Genomic DNA, 17,010 nt, shown 5'->3' on the forward strand with positions numbered 1-17,010 from the left:
CATTAACAAACTAGCCCAGCACTGACAGCTACGTGAAGGTCCGTTCCCATTTGTCGTGAGTTTCATCCGATTTTTTTCCGAATGTCCTGTAGGTAATGTAATTTAAAATGAGATTGTTCCCACTCCCACTCTGCACGACACGATTTTTTTCCGAACGACAAATGATAACTACGTACATAAGTATGTAGAATGCATCATGGAATTTTAAGCTTAGCACATTGCATACACACTCTTGTATTTCACGGCGCACATAAAAACTCGAGCAAACTGCACATCCACTAACAAGATAAGCCAGCAGCGAGATTGAATACACCAGTTCCCAATGATCACTGAAGTCAAGCAACGTTTCACGTGGTTAGTATTCGGATGAGTGACGTATGGACGCACTTAGGTTCAATGGGGGCAGTAACTCACCTCCTTCAACAACAAAAGTGTACGTCTGTCCCCTCTCAACGTAGATCTCGGGGATGAGCATATCATTAATATACCAAGCAATCCCCCAGGAGGGATGTCCAGTAATAGGGGTATAACCTCGCTTTCCCCCTGTAGGGCCAATGCGAGCTGTAAACATGGTTTCATGGGTGATGACTGCAGGGGTCCAAGGCTCTAGAGAAGGGTCCTCAGGAACGTCAGTGAGAGAGACCACACAGGAATGGTCGTTCGTAGAGCTGAAGTCGATTTTGATGTCCTCTGTGAGAGAAAAGACACATTAGGTACAGCAAAAGTCTTCTTCTTCAACCACATCTGTGGCTGAGTGGTCAAGCACTGACTCTCAACCTGGAGGTGCTGGGTTCGAATGCCGGCCAGGGCGGAAATTTGCTGACCGAACTTTTCCGTTCTTGGATCGGCATGGATGTAAATAAGAATGTGCCTTAAAGTAATGCGAAAGCGGTTCCAAGGTACAATCTTTTTTTAAACTCTTCTAAAAAATAAAAAAAAGGCATTCCAGAATCTCGTTACACTCACCCACTGTTTTGTCCGGGATCGCGTGGGCGTTCGCCTCTTTCCGCGAGTTCAGCGGACCAATGGCGGCGATCACCGTTTACAGGCTATTCGTACTGGTATTGTTTGCACTTCTTGGATTCACGTCCGATGGAATCTGATCTGGCATAAGGCGAAATGAATGGTGATGCGATATTTTCAGTATTTTAATTTTTTTTTAATCTTATATTCATGTGATTTATTAGTTATTATTATTACTACCAATTAAATATACATACCTATAGGTAAGACCTTGTTCAGACTACGGGAGTAAAGGGACTTGTCAGTCCTATGCTGGCAGTATAAGCAAGGTATATATTCTATTCTATTTTCTCGTCTTACCTGCCGATTTCGTTGGGGACCTTGATGCCTAGTGGAGAGGGCTCGGACCCGTTCCCAACCCAGAAGTACGCGTCGGGGCCTGCCCCGTCGTAGTGAAGGTTGGGAATATAGAAGGTCCGAGCATCCAGGATTGTGATGTTGCCAGAGCGGAGGCCATGGGCCAATCGTTTAAACTCGGGTAGAACTCGGGGCCGGGGAACGTCCAGATTTGGGGGGATGAAGATGTCACCGAAGTTGACCTGAAACAGAAATGATAATGAAAACCGATGAGGTATAGAAACCTTACCCTGCTCCTTCCACCACAGTGAGATAGGTGCTATGCTCATCTCACGGACACAAAAAGTAAGTAAGTCCAATAGAAATGTCACCAAAGTTGACCTGAAACAGAAATGGTAATGAGAACCGATAAGATATAGAAACCTTACCCTGCTCCTTCCACCACAGTGAGATAGGTGCTATGCTCATCTCACGGACACAAAAAGTAAGTAAGTCCAATAGACATTTATTTTAACAAAACTTATGTGACCAACAAACAAAAAGAAGCAATGTCAATGGAGAGCTGGAAACTTGTAAATAATTTACTTTATTAAGCCTCAACTTTTCATGATAAAATTATAAAAGAGGGAAAAATACATTTTAAATAAATTGCGAGCTATTCATATAAAAAAGACATTGAAGCAATGTCAATGGAGAGCTGGAAACTTGTAAATTAAGCCTCAACTTTTCATGATAAAATTATAAAAGAGGGAAAAATACATTTTAAATAAATTGCGAGCTATTCATATAAAAAAGACATCTAGGTATTCATAATACCTACATATTCCGATTTATTGATATTAATAAGGTAACTAGATTGCTGAAACCATAAATTGAAAATTCGTCGAAATACTGTAGAAACTCTTTTGAAATTAACACCAATGACAGGTTCCAAAGTGGAGTTGAAATTCAGCTTATTCATAAAATAAGTTCAACATTGTAAACCGAGATTGACGAGATTTTTCATTTAATTTCATCATAATATTAATAATTATGGTATGTACATAGGTAGATATTCCCATTAATTCTCCCCTTCAATTGGTAAAACTACCTTTTAGTCCTATTCCAGCAGGACAAACAAAAGCTTCATTCTATTCTATTTGAAAAGCTAGACATGAAATTCTAAGAAGCCGTATTCCCATTCCCAGACCTAGATTTGAAACATAGATGCAATTGTGGGAAAATATACGGAAAAACCACCACACCATATCCACATATAAGGGAGTTGAAAATTAGACTGGTTCGGTCCCAGGGTGTTTGGGAGGGTTTTGAGCGGAATTTTTTTCGTCTTTATTATAAATTTATCATGAAAAAAATAAAGCCTTCATCTGTGGGAAAATAGACGGAAAAACCACCACACCATATCGGAAAAACCAGAAAAAAACAAAGCCTTCATCATAAATTCTTCTTGAGCGGCAATAGAATGGCGATTTATTATTAATTAGGACCAACTTTTATTTCAAGTCTTTTGCTGTTTTTTAAGACAATTGAAGACCATGTACACTACTACTTAAGAACGTGTTTGGATCGTGAGTAGGTAAATGTTGAGTGTAGTAGAGTTGAAAATGGTAGATCAGTACAGCTTCTAGTGTCGGGCTTACTGTATACCTACTGCATAAGGAAAAGAAAATATGTAGAGCAGTAGGTACGACTCGTAAATACATATCTTTATAATATGAAAAATTTGTGAAAAGAAACAAAAGGGGAAAAAATTGGTATTTCCTTTACCAAAGAGAAGAAATTCAAAGGGTTGTAACGAAAAGAAGCTTCAAACAAATAGGTTTTTAAAAAAGGGAGGGCAATAATAATAATAAATTTAATCATATAAAACTTAAATGAGTAACTACTGAAGTGAAAATTATTGTCAGTTTCACATATTTAACCTAAATAAAAAATATTATTGTCCATATGTATTCAGGAGGGAGGGAAAATAATAAATAATATATATTCAATAAATAAAAATCACATACCTATTTAACCTAAATAAAAAATATTATTGTCCATATGTATTCAGGAGGGAGGGAAAATAATAAATAATATATATTCAATAAATAAAAATATAAAAGACAAATGAGTAATTTTATGTTGACGAGGCAGAACTTTTCTTTAGCGAAGAAGTTCACTATAACTAAATCGCCTGTCACATGATCCTCAGATGGATGGCAAAGAATATATCTCCGAAACTCCGAGAAGATTGGCCAAAATAGCACCAAACCTTTCACAGCATAATTAATTAATATTATTATTATTATTATTATGAAACAGAATATTACTGCCTGCAGAGTCTAGGTCTACCGACAATTAAATAAAATATGTAAAATATTTTGCCCAAATAGGAATGAAAAGTCTCTTTATTCCAGTTCAACCAAGGACTGTAGGACTGCTTTATAGGAAAATATGAATTATGGGATTAGAAAAACAAAAAAGAAATGGGCGTTGAAATAGAGGTTAGTGATGGTTGTTATTGATTGATTCTTATAGAGGACATTTAGGATCATCTATTTCTTAAGAAATGGGCGTTGAAATAGAGGTTAGTGATGGTTGTTATTGATTGATTCTTATAGAGGACATTTAGGATCATCTATTTCTTATAAGGTCCGGGATTTGGGGACTTACCGAGTTGGTAATACCAAGATTACCAATCCGACTTAACAAGGATTTGAAAATTTTAAAAGCTAAGAATTTCCTACTCTAGATTTGGAAAGGAGATTTTTTATACACAGAGTGAAGATTTTTATTTACATGACTATCACAAAGGTTTTCTCAATTACAAAAAGTACCTATCATTGGTTTTCGCATTAATTTCATCTCAGCATAACATAAACCAAAACGAATATCGAACCAAACACAACGCTACTATGAGAAGAACACAAGGTAGAGGCCACACCGTTTGGGCTTTTCTTTTGGCCCAAAATGGTTTTCAACGAATCCCCCGGATTCACAACGTGAATCTTCCAGCCCAAATTGTTGTGAGAATAGCACTGGAAAAGAAAGGGGAAGGATAAAGAAAGTTAATAAGTAATTTTCTGTGCTTAAAACTATTTATTTGTAAAATAGAAAAGAAATAAGGAAGAAAAAAAAAAAAAAAAAAAAAAAAAAAAAAAAATTAAAAACAAAGCTTCACAAAGTTACCGAGTCCATGATAATGCACAGCATGTGACGACTTCCAAAAACAACTCTGCAGTGCGCACAAAGTTGAAGTGGGACAATCCCAGGTTGAAGTGGGACGATCCCAGGTTTTCTGAAAGCTGCTGAATCTCTCTTGAGTGAGGACTTGACTTCCAGAAGTGAATTTCTTCAATAAATGGGTCATTCGGGCATTGCGAGGTAGTGTATTTAGAACTGAGTGATGTAGTTTGATCTTGCTCATTCGGAAATTATCTCTTCATGTCAACATGAGTACGGGAACCTCTACATTTTGGACTTCTCATAGTGCAAATGATATGTTTGTTAAACACGATAGACTATAACAGGGAGTAGATCAGCGTCTAGCTAGGGGACTATAAACAGGGAGTAGAGAAGTCCAAATTTCCTTATGCTATATCAATAGCGTAAAATTTGTACCCAAAACCAAATGTCAGCCCAAAGCAATCACCTTAGTCAGGGCTGATTCAGAGGCTGACGAAAAACGCCGTGCCGACCCCGTCTGTACACGGGAAAAGGCGAAGAAAAAGAAGATCAAGTATCCTTCATGATACACTAACTCGTTCAGCATAATTAGTAATGAATTTTTACAAAAATGAACTTAGACTGAATATTATTAAAGAACACTAGGGTTGTGAAGCTTGTGATGAATTTTCCTGGAAATGTCTTGCAATTTCATTCAGCCTTTTTCTCAGTATTGGGTACTCCTACGATTGTTATTAGGATATTGTTTTCTTGCTTTATTATGTAGGTACCTAGCCTGTATTGGTATGAGTGATGGATATCTGCCCACACGAAAGATTACCTGTAAGGCAGGGATTCTCTATCAGGAATAAATAGGTACATTATACACTACATACCTACTCCAAAAAATGATTGACGACCCTACCATTTTGCTACAAAAGTAACTAAATACTGATTCAAATGAATGTTCCCCAGGTACCTAACTGCCCTTGAGGGGGGGGGGGGGGCCTATTCTCAAGAATTTGGTATCCACTTTCGAGAAAAGTCTTGCTAAGACCTAAAAAACACAACCCCGACCCAAAGTGGGGACTTTCGTCAGAAATAAACAGCTTATCCCTAAAGAGGATTTTAACTAATAAAAAAAGCCTAGGTCCAAACTGCTTAACTCCATACACAAAAAGCCCACTCCGAGGCTTAGGTGTAGGGGCAAACAGCCCTAAAGGATGGGTTAAGCTTCTACGAATTTACGAGGTCCAAACTGACTTCCAATTTAACCCACTCACCTCCCTTCCTCACCACTCAGACCGAAGGCCATATACTGATCATCTCGGATGACTGCTGACAGTTTGATTTGCACATAGTCCTCCTTGAGGGACCACTGGACTTGCATTCTCTCGTTGAGGAACTCTCGACAGTTGGTCACTTGGTCCAAATCTTCCGGAGTTTCCGTGGTGCTACTTGTCTGGAACAGTAGTAATGTACATGTACCAGTTATCGTCACCTTGTTCTAATCATCGTCACCTTTTTCGATTTTCTTCAATTTAGTAGCATTTTTTCCCTAATAATTTAGATGCTTAGCGTGCATATAAATAAGTACAAAGGCCCGTTCTGTAACGTACATGTACCAGTTATCGTCACCTTGTTCTAATCATCGTCAACTTTTTCGATTTTCTTCAATTTAGTAGCATTTTTTCCCTAATAATTTAGATGCTTAGCGTGCATATAAATAAGTACAAAGGCCCGTTCCCACTTGTTGTTCAAGGAGGGGGGGATCATGTCGTGCGTAGTGGGAACACTCTCATTTAACTTACATTGCCTACAGGACATTCGGAAAAAAATCTGATGAAACTCACGACAAGTGGGAACGGGCTTTTAGATGTCCGATTATGGTAATCGTTTAACCCACGAGTATTTGCGGGTTTGACAGAAAAGGGAAGAAAAATGGCCTTACACCAGGAAAATCAAGCAGTTATGAAAATACAGTTAGGTAGGTACACAAAAGTATTATACAAAGGTGGGTACTCCAATTGGTTATCTAGTGATACCAAGGTAGGTATTGTGAAAGTACAGAAGATATTGTAAGCTTAAAACAAATGCGGGACTAAGTGCCTACAACTAAGACAAATTCCATTTGATAAAATTGTTAGGAATATTTTCTTTAACAAACAATTTTTTACTCATACAAAATTTGTCAGGCATTGTTATTGTTACGTCAAATAAATACGAAACAAATTACGACATCCAAGAGCTAGAGTTATCTACATATGTACTTCATTATTATGTGTTTGCTCATAAATTCAAACTTCACCGATATGTAGGTAGCTGCGGACATATGTACCTACATCTATTTTATACTCAACACTACTGGCTTTCCCAAAATTTTCAAACAATTAGTTATCTAGATATCTAGTGATACCAAGGTAGGTATTGTGAAAGTACAGAAGATATTGTAAGCTTAAAACAAATGCGGAACTAAGTGCCTACAACTACGACAAATTACATTTGATAAAATTGTTAGGAATATTTTCTTTAACAAACAATTTTTTACTCATACAAAATTTGTCAGGTATTGTTATTGTTACGTCAAATAAATACGAAACAAATTACGACATCCAAGAGCTAGAGTTATCTACTTCATTATTATGTGTTTGCTCATAAATTCAAACTTCACCGATATGTAGGTAGCTACGGACATATGTATCTACATCTATTTTATACTCAACACTACTGGCTTTCCCAAAATTTTCAAACAAAACCACAAACAAATACATGGATTACATGTGGGTAAAGATATTACCTACATAGGTATAGATAATACCTCTATTAGTTTCCGCTAAAAAAAAAAGCAAACAAATTGAAAATTCAACTTACAGGTTTGTACCACCAGGGCGGCTGAAGTCCGGGAAATTTTTTATCGAAAGCGTGAGCAGAAGAAGAAAATTTAGACACAAAACATTAGACGGAAATAAGACCTTGACTGCTGGCTTCTTTTAGGGGTATAGATAATATCTCTATTAGTTTCCACTAAAAAAAGCAAACAAATTGAAAATTCAACTTACAGGTTTGTACCACCAGGGCGGCTGAAGTCCGGGAAATTTTTTTATCGAAAGCGTGAGCAGAAGAAGAAAATTTAGACACAAAACATTAGACGGAAATAAGACCTTGACTGCTGGCTTCGTTTAGGTACAAGATGAAATAGACTTAATTGCGGGACGATAAGACCTTAGCAGTTATAGTGCCCTCTATCAAACTTTTTTTTTTTTATTCTAAACACATGGGATCAAACTTCTAGGTCCTCGTTAGATCTGATTTTTCAAGGGATTCGTCTTTTAGTCCCACGAAACTACCTATTAACGTTCCCGAGTGATTTACCACCATTAGCCTAATTGCTCTACATTTAGAGCTGCTGGAAATTTCAGTGTTGCTGTTCTTTATAACTCCTTAAAGGTGCTATTAGGAAGCCAGAAAAATTCACTAGAGCATAATTAGCAACTTATTTTTTCCAAGGTTCATAGAAAAGGTAAAAAACTACCTAATTACAGTTCTCAAAACCAAAATTTCGATGCTCGCAAATTAAGAAAATGAAAAGGCAAAGAGGATTAAACAAAATATAAAAAGGAACAGCTTTTAAAACTATATTTATAATCAACAGAAAAGAAAAACAAACATGTGATTGAGTGAAGAGGAAGTGGGTCTTGGATTTGTCTGTAGTTGACAGTCATCAAAACAAGGAGATTTAATAAATAACTTCTTTTCAAATCTCCTTGGATCAAAATTGTAGAAAACTGAATTACTGAACATGACAAAAAAAAAGTAGATTTAGATTTTAAGGTAACTTATATGCAACGTTCAGTCTGAATGTAGTCTTCTCTTATATAAAATGCATTTCATACACCTATAGGCTATAGAAAGTAGATTTTAAGGTAACTTATATGCAACGTTCAGTCTGAATGTAGTCTTCTCTTATATAAAATGCATTTCATACACCTATAGTAGATTTTAAGGTAACTTATATGCAACGTTCAGTCTGAATGTAGTCTTCTCTTATATAAAATGCATTTCATACACCTATAGGCTATAGGCACTTTTATGTAAGTAGATAAAAAATCAAACTTTTTATTTGCAAAATGGAAGGATTATAAAAAGTATACAGTGTGATTCAAAAGGAGTAAAAAGACCCAAGGGTCAATAAAAATGTCATGGATACGATACCCTTCCCTTACGTATTCGCTAGAGCATATTCATATTATTCCGCATATTTACTAGAAGCATATTTACTATTATCATATTTACTAGAAGGTTTTCTTCGGTGAACGACTTTTATCTAATTTCAACTTTACTCATTATCCACCAAACAGGTTGGCATACCAAGGTTTGGTGGGTTTCTTTTTATGCGGTCGGCTCGGGGAAGTGGTTTGTTGACTTACGGTTATTTTCGTCTGTCCCAGAGCGGGCGGGACGTCCAAATCCCGCGGGATCATAACGTGGCCAAAGTTATGTCGATATTGAACGCACCACATTGCCAGCCAGTCGATGTCGTAGACAGTGAGATTGCCGGGGAGCTGGATTTCAATATCTTCGCCCTGGTAGCCTTTGAGCGGCTCCAAACTGTGGACACGAGATTTGTGGGATTAGAAATGAGCCTGAGTTGGGTTGAAACTGGGAAAATTAGCTTGGTATCCAAACATAGTCGACCGACCATCGACGTCACTCCAAATCGATTGTTCATCGATCGACGGCCGTCGACTATGTGTGACACACCTTTAAAGGGCTTCTATATCTTAGAACTTTCGTACTGATTTTTTATCCATATTACCATCGTTCATCACACAATAATTATGGAGAAAATAAAAATACGAAATGAATAGCTCACCCCTAAAGGGGATTTAGCTAATAATTAGTGGATGTGCCAAATTTGCCAGTCTTTCAAATACATAATACATTACTAATACTAATAATAATATACCTACCGACGTAGAATCAGGAATAAAGTAAGAAAGTGCAATCAATAAGTAGGTAGATGCGTACCTACCTACTTATGTAGGGATCTATTTGTTCAGCATAAATCCTCTGGGGAAATACAGCAAAACTTTTACGCTGATACGTAGTAGTACCTAGACACATGCGACGTCGCTCCAAATCGATGGTTCATCCATCGACGGCCGTCGACTATGTGTGACACACCTTTAAAGGGCTTCTATATCTTAGAACTTTCGTACTGATTCTTTAGCCATATTACCCTCGTTCATCACAAAATAATTATACAGAAAATAAAAATACGAAATGAATAGCTGACCCCTAAAGGGATTTAGCTAATAATTGGTGGATGTGCCAAATTTGCCAGTCTTTCAAATACATAATACATGACTAATAATAATATACCTACCGACGTAGAATCAGGAATAAAGTAAGAAAGTTCAATCAATAAGTAGGTAGATGCGTACCTACCTACTTATATATGTATGTAGGGATCTATTTGTTCAGCATAAATCCTCTGGGGAAATACAGCAAAACTTTTACGCTGATACGTAGTAGTACCTAGACACATGTTTGGCCTACATCTCTTGACATTTGTACACAATAATCCCTTGCATAAAAGGCTCATCATATTCACATAGTACCTATTATATTACGTAGGTAGTATAATATACCTACCTGAGGTCATATTGTACCTATCGCTCATAGTAGGGATTAAAAATCCATATTTTCACGAAGTACTCGAAGGTACCATGAAACTACTAGTCAGCTATAGGTAACGAAACGATGAAATATACATAAGTGGATTACCGATTTTTTTCGTCTTTATTATAAATTTATCATGAAAAAAAACAAAGCCTTCATCATAAATTCTTCTTGAGCGGCAATAGAAAGGCGATTTATTATTAATTAGGACCAACTTTTTATTTCAAGTCTTTTGCTGTTTTTTAAGACAATTGAAGACCATGTGCATTACTACTTAAGAACGTATTTGGATCGTGTGTAGGTAAATGTGGAGTGTAGTAGAGTTGAAAATGGTAGATCAGTACAGCTTCTAGTGTCGGGCTTACTGTATACCTACTGCATAAGGAAAAGAAAATATGTAGAAAATATGTAGAGTAGGTACAACTCGTAAATACATATCTTCATAAGATGAGAAATTTGTGAAGAGAAACAAAAGGGGAAAAAATTGGTATTTCCTTTACCAAAGAGAAGAAATTCAAAGGGTTGTAACGAAAAGAAGCTTCAAACAAATAGCCATCAAACTGAAGAGGGCGCAAAACATACGTACACACCAAAACGTAAATGTGTGCGCTTAGAAAATAATATAGCGTATTTCATATTTCCGACCAATGGAAATGCACGAGTCCCAAGTCATGCGGCATCGACCAATCAAATTGCGAGGGACCGCTTTTCCGAATTGCGCAAAAGTGGATCGATGCGAGAAATGCTCATATAACTTGGAAATATACGTTCATATATTATACAAGTCCGCTGAAGAAAAGAGAAATATACGGTGCTCCGCTTTGGGGGGGGATAACTAAACAGATGAGAGACGAAATGTCCCCAACAAGGGGGTTTCTAAGAGAGCAAGGGGGTTTCTGAGAAAATGAATACTGGTAGGGAAGCATCGTGGCTGCATTGTTTCTTTAGAATTTATTTCAAGAAGAAAAAAGTGGGTACCTACAGAAACTTTTAAGAAAAGGGAAGAAAAATGGCCTTACACCAGGAAAATCAAGCAGTTATGAAAATACAGTTAGATAGGTATACAAAAGTATTATCCAAAGGTGGGTACTCCAATTAGTTATCTAGTGATACCAAGGTAGGTATTGTGAAAGTACAGAAGATATTGGAAGCTTAAAACAAATGCGGGACTAAGTGCCTACAACTACGACAAATTACATTTGATAAAATTGTTAGGAATATTTTCTTTAACAAACAATTTTTTACTCATACAAAATAATGAAGAAACTAGCGGAAAACTTCAGAGTGTTCTCAAACAATTTTGATTTAATAAAGATGCTTCTTGCAGTGTCTTTGATTTTTCTTTTCTTTGACTGAAAATTATTATTAACAAGTTTCCATTTATTTTTGATCGATAAAAAACTCAGAAGATACATTTTTTTATAAATGGTATACCCATCCGTATAAGCAGAGCTTGTGCCACGGATGGGGAAGCTTGTGCCACGGATGGGGACGATTTTTGTTTCACGTCAGAGTGATGCAGAGTTTTATTTATGAGTTGTTGCACGTTAGTTTCACGTTTCATAATGTACCTAATGCTCTATGTTTCTGGTGCTAGTATGGGTGAACTCTATACCTGCTCAGCTTATCTTACGCCGCGGAATGATGATGCTGCAGGCTGTAGAGTATCTTTTGGAAATCAAGGTAATTTAGTTAAGTCCGAATTACAGTCGACGATGAATGCAGATGATTGTGTGTGTTTTTTTTTTAAATTTAATCACCAAAAGAGGACCAATATACTCTTCCTTCATTCTGACTCATGGACACTGAAGTTAAGCATCATTGAGCGTGGTGGGAACTTGGCATATATTACACATCGATGACGACGGATTGTGCTGGTTTATACCCAAGCAAAGTCCGATATGACCTTAGTACATGAAAGGGTTATCCTGCACATGAAAAACAATGCAGATTTCCTCATTTTATTTGACTCAGACAATTTATCAAACAAAGTAGGTATTGTTTGCTTTTCCCTGCCTACTGCCTATATTTGATTACTTCTCGAAGCCTATATTTGATTACTACAAAAATAACATCCCATCACACTCAAATCCTTCAGCTTTAAAGTGCCTGGATCTAGATTAACATTATCAACAAATAGGTACCTAACACCTACATAACCTACTCATCCTACGCAATTGTAGCACTCTTGAAATACAATACCTATGCACCTATTGCCATTGAAGCTTGATTACTGAAAAACAATGTAGTCATTTCCTCATTTTATTTGACTCAGACAATGTATCAAACAAAGTAGGTATTGTTTGTTTTTCCCTGCCTATATCTGATTACTTCTCGAAGCCTATATTTGATTACTACAAAAATAACATCCCATCATACTCAAATCCTTCATCTTTAAAGTGCCTGGATCTAGATTAACATTATTAACAAATACCCAACACCTACATAACCTACTCATCCTACGCAATTGTAGCACTCTTGAAATACAATACCTATGCACCTATTGCCATTGAAGCTTGATTACTTCGTTTAGGTACAAGATGAAATAGACTTAATTGCGGGACGATAAGACCTTAGCAGTTATAGTGCCCTCTATCAAACTTTTTTTTTTTTATTCTAAACACATGGGATCAAACTTCTAGGTCCTCGTTAGATCTGATTTTTCAAGGGATTCGTCTTTTAGTCCCACGTAACAAATACCTACTCCTCCTACGCAACAAATACCTACTCATCCTACGCAATTGTAGCACTCTTGAAATACAATACCTATGCACCTATTGCCATTGAAGCTTGATTACGTCAGAACAGTATACACCTACACTTTACAGTCTCTTTTCTTCTTAGAACGAACAAGCTGGGTCCGTCCCTCCGGGAATTTTTTACTCGATCGTGGTTAAAGAAAATTAGTACCTATGTACTTACCTATTTTGTTTAATATTCAGTTTATTATTATTAATGAGGTTGCGTATACGGTCGCGCTGCGCGCTCCCGGGGCTTCGCGGGTTTGAGTTTAGGGTCGCGCTTCGCGCTCCCTTTTTTACGGTCGCCCTGCGCGCTCCCGGGGCTTCGCGGGTTTGAGCATAGGGTCGTGCTTCGCGCTCCGTTGTTTACGGTCGCGCTGCGCGCTTTGAGTTCATAGGTCGTCGCGACAAATTTTAAGATCAGAGCTCATTTGTATAAGAAAATGTGAAAAGAAATCCCCCAAAAAACAGATTTTTTTGGCTTTTTGGTTTCCTGGGAAAAAAATTGCACCACCACTTTCGTGTTCCTGGTAAAAAGACCTTTAATTTGATATATAGGTCGACCAGGTTTGGATAAGTCCTTCTATGGGAACAGACACACAGACAGACACCGAGGCGAATACAACAGCCCTATACCTTTTATTATTACTATTGTAATTTAATAAAGGCAGCCCACCGAAGCGAATACAACAGCCCTATACCTTTTATTATTACTATTGTAATTTAATAAAGGAAGGACGGACTAAAAAGCTATTTTGTCTTTGCTATGGCGAATACAACAGCCCTATACCTTTTATTATTACTATTGTAATTTAATAAAGGAAGGACGGACTAAAAAGCTATTTTGGATTCAAATGTTTTACTGGTAAACAACAAAAAATAAACAAGATTATCTAGGTGGATTTTAGTACCTAATAGGTAGATCTACCTACATTCAAACAAACGAGAAGTAAAAAATTTAAGATGGTAGGTACCTTTCTATGTAGTATTTTTTAATTTTTTTTCGGAAGTAAGTAATTCATATTTCAGACGTTATAGTATACCTACCTAAGTGAGTAAAAAGAAGTAAAGGCTCATATTACGACACATGAAGCACAGACAGTTAAATATGAATAATTTCTTTCCCCTGTCTTTCCTTTTCCCTCCCTCTTTTTTTCTCTATTTCTTCCCCTCCGAAAAACATCCCCCACTTTTTCTTATCACAAACTGCTCAAGTGGAGTGTGTTTTACACTGATAAGTGTACACAAGAGCTCAAAAATGATATTAATACGCTGTTTATGCTGCCAAAGTTCCGTCAGTGATAAAAAAAAAAAAACAGTATATAGTCTGTTGCGTTCGTCTACCTTTCTAATCTATTATGGCCACACATTTTTGTCCCGTTTTTCGATTCTCACTCGGAATGTTGTCCCATTTTCGGGTCCCACTCAGTTATGCAGACATATCCACTAAACTTAATATGATAATAAAATGAATATCATGTCTCAGTTTTATACGTTATAACACTTACTCGTATGTATAACGCACTCAACACATTACACAGTTATATACCTACCTATGTTATGTAGAAAGACATAAAAAAAATCCCCCAAAAGCTCTGTCACACATCACCAATTTTCGATCACAAAAATACAAAAATTTAATAAAGTGTAATTTTTATGAAGACGATAACAAATGAAAGGAAATAGGAAAGGGTGGGGGCAAATCACCTCGGGGGTAACATGATGCATGACCGGGCACCCCACTTGCTAATCAAGATGGGCACGTGCAACCCGGAACTCCAACACATAAAGCCCCTGATAATATACCGGAGAAACCTTTCAGCCACGTGCGTGCAACACTGGATCATCACGGGGCTTTTACCCATTTTGTTTCACGTCAGAGTGATGCAGAGTTTTATTTATGAGTTGTTGCATGTTAGTTTCACGTTTCATAATGTAATGCTCTATGTTTCTGGTGCTAGTATGGGTGAACTCTATACCTGCTCAGCTTATCTTACGCCGCGGAATAATGATGCTGCAGGCTGTAGAGTATCTTTTGGAAATCAAGGTAATTTAGTTAAGTCCAATGCTGTAGGCTGCAGAGAAAATTTTGGAAGTCAAGTTAATTTAGATAAGCTTAATGGATTAGTTTCTATTAGGTAAAGAGGTACTATTTCACAAAATTTCTCAGCGAAATTTCAAAAAATTCGCTGGAAAAATTTTGTTTTATTATCTTGCTGAGAAATTTCGAAGTCTTTGGTATCATTTAATTGATTTAATCACCCATACGGAGTGAGGATATGACGAACTGATAGTGATACAAGTACCTAATTAAAATTTAATAACTATGTTAAGAGGAAAACTTACAGTAAATCTCCTACACCACACGGACAGCCACTTGATGTCTTTGATTCGCATTCCATTGGGCAGCTTGAAAATGATGTCTGCCTTCTGATATGCTTTCAACACTGGAGGATCCCTGTGAAAAATCAAACGCAAGTTTATTTCAGTGTTCGATCATTTGTATAGGCAGAAATATCTAGTCTGCCTAGTTAGCTTAGAATGTAGCGCGCCTGCCACCCAGTAGGTCGGGGGTTCGATTCCCGCCCGGGACGAACTTTATCCTAAATAAGCACAGTGCAATATAGTCCCAAAAAATGGACGCGGCACAGAAGGGATCTAGAAGGAAGGGATAGGTGGTAATCCTAAATAGGCAAGGTATGTTCTCGGAACGGCTGGCTTTCTCCTATCCTGTCCTCTCTTCGATTTCAGAACGATAAGACCTCCGTTTCTACAGTTCCCTCTATCAAATCCCTTGAAAAAAGACCATGTAGGTAATTCCGAATTCGACAACCCAGGTTTTACTCGGCTACTAGATACATATTCTCAAAGAATAAATGAGGCAACTCGATCTCCAACTGGATTTACAGTGAAAAGGGGATGAAATATTTAAAATCCGAAATTAGAATAGTATATCTTTTAAGAGAGTAATTTAGAGAAGACAAAACAAAGCTAATAAAAGTAAAGAGACGACAACAAGAAATGAGAGAAAAGGGAAGGGTAATGAGGAGGAGAAGAAGGAGGAGGAGAGGAGAAGGAGGAGGGGGAGGAGAGGGTAAGGAGGAGGAAGAGGAGGAGGAGATCTGATGAGTATGAAGGGATTTACATTTTAAAATAAATAAAGGAGAGACACAATTTCATTTCAGGGCCAGATGAACAATTTGGAAATCTGCATTTAGCATAAATATGAGGAATTCGAGAATTAGAGGATGAGTGAATATGTAATTCCACGAGATCATTGGAAACGCATAATATTGAGTAAGATTTAAAGCGATTCTCTTTTGGAAACGATTACGAGTCTTTAAAACCTCCTCCGCACGACCAGGCTGACAAGGGCTTTTGTAGAAGTTATAGGCTTTAAGTGGACAAGGGAGCATTACTCTAATACAATCTACATTGATTTGGATCAAATATTCAGACAAGCCAATATACTCAAATGCTCATAGTAGCACCTAGCATAGTGTACCTCTGTGAGTTTGTAAATGCTCATAATATGTGCCTGCTTCCATGGCAAAAGGTCAACCTCTCAAATGTTTCATACCTATTTTTCCCCCTACCCAAAATTTCATTTATCCTCTGAAATCATCCCCTGAATTCAGAATCAATAACTATACGCTTTTAAAATAAATAAAGGAGAGACACAACTTCATTTCAGGGCCAGACGAAGAATTTGGAAATCTGCATTTAGCATAAATATGAGGAATTCGAGAATTAGAGAAAGAGTGAATATGTAATTCCACGAGATCATTGGAACCGCATAATATTGAGTAAAATTTAAAGCGATTCTCTTTTGGAAACGATTACGAGTCTTTAAAACCTCCGCACGACCAGGCGGACAAGGGCTTTTGTAGAAGTTATAGGCTTTAAGTGGACAAGGGAGCATTACTCTAACTCTAATACAATATACATTGATTTGGATCAAATATTCAGACAAGCCAATATACTCAAATGCTCATAGTAGCACCTAGCATAGTGCACCTCTGTGAGTTTGTAAATGCTCATAATATGTGCCCGCTTCCATGGCAAAAGGTCAACCTCAAAAAATGTTTCATACCTATTTTTCCCCCTACCCAAAATTTCA

At 37.1% G+C, this 17,010-nt stretch overlaps 1 protein-coding gene across 1 annotated transcript in view; it reads right to left on the reverse strand.

Moving 5' to 3' along the window:
• Positions 1-17,010, reverse strand: part of LOC103508361 (protein Skeletor, isoforms B/C) — a 38,198-nt gene that overhangs the window by 1,463 nt on the left and 19,725 nt on the right. The window contains exons 3-11 of the mRNA XM_026822983.1: positions 15,237-15,348; positions 9,500-9,537; positions 8,895-9,075; positions 7,527-7,547; positions 5,751-5,929; positions 1,692-1,701; positions 1,324-1,562; positions 967-1,043; positions 415-690 (exon numbers count right to left, since the gene is read on the reverse strand). Coding sequence (XP_026678784.1) covers positions 415-690; positions 967-1,043; positions 1,324-1,562; positions 1,692-1,701; positions 5,751-5,929; positions 7,527-7,547; positions 8,895-9,075; positions 9,500-9,537; positions 15,237-15,348 — 1,133 coding nt within the window. The remainder of the gene's footprint in view (positions 1-414; positions 691-966; positions 1,044-1,323; positions 1,563-1,691; positions 1,702-5,750; positions 5,930-7,526; positions 7,548-8,894; positions 9,076-9,499; positions 9,538-15,236; positions 15,349-17,010) is intronic.

Source organism: Diaphorina citri, unplaced genomic scaffold (genome assembly GCF_000475195.1).
Source record: "Diaphorina citri unplaced genomic scaffold, Diaci psyllid genome assembly version 1.1 scaffold391, whole genome shotgun sequence".
Taxonomy (NCBI): domain Eukaryota; kingdom Metazoa; phylum Arthropoda; class Insecta; order Hemiptera; family Psyllidae; genus Diaphorina; species Diaphorina citri.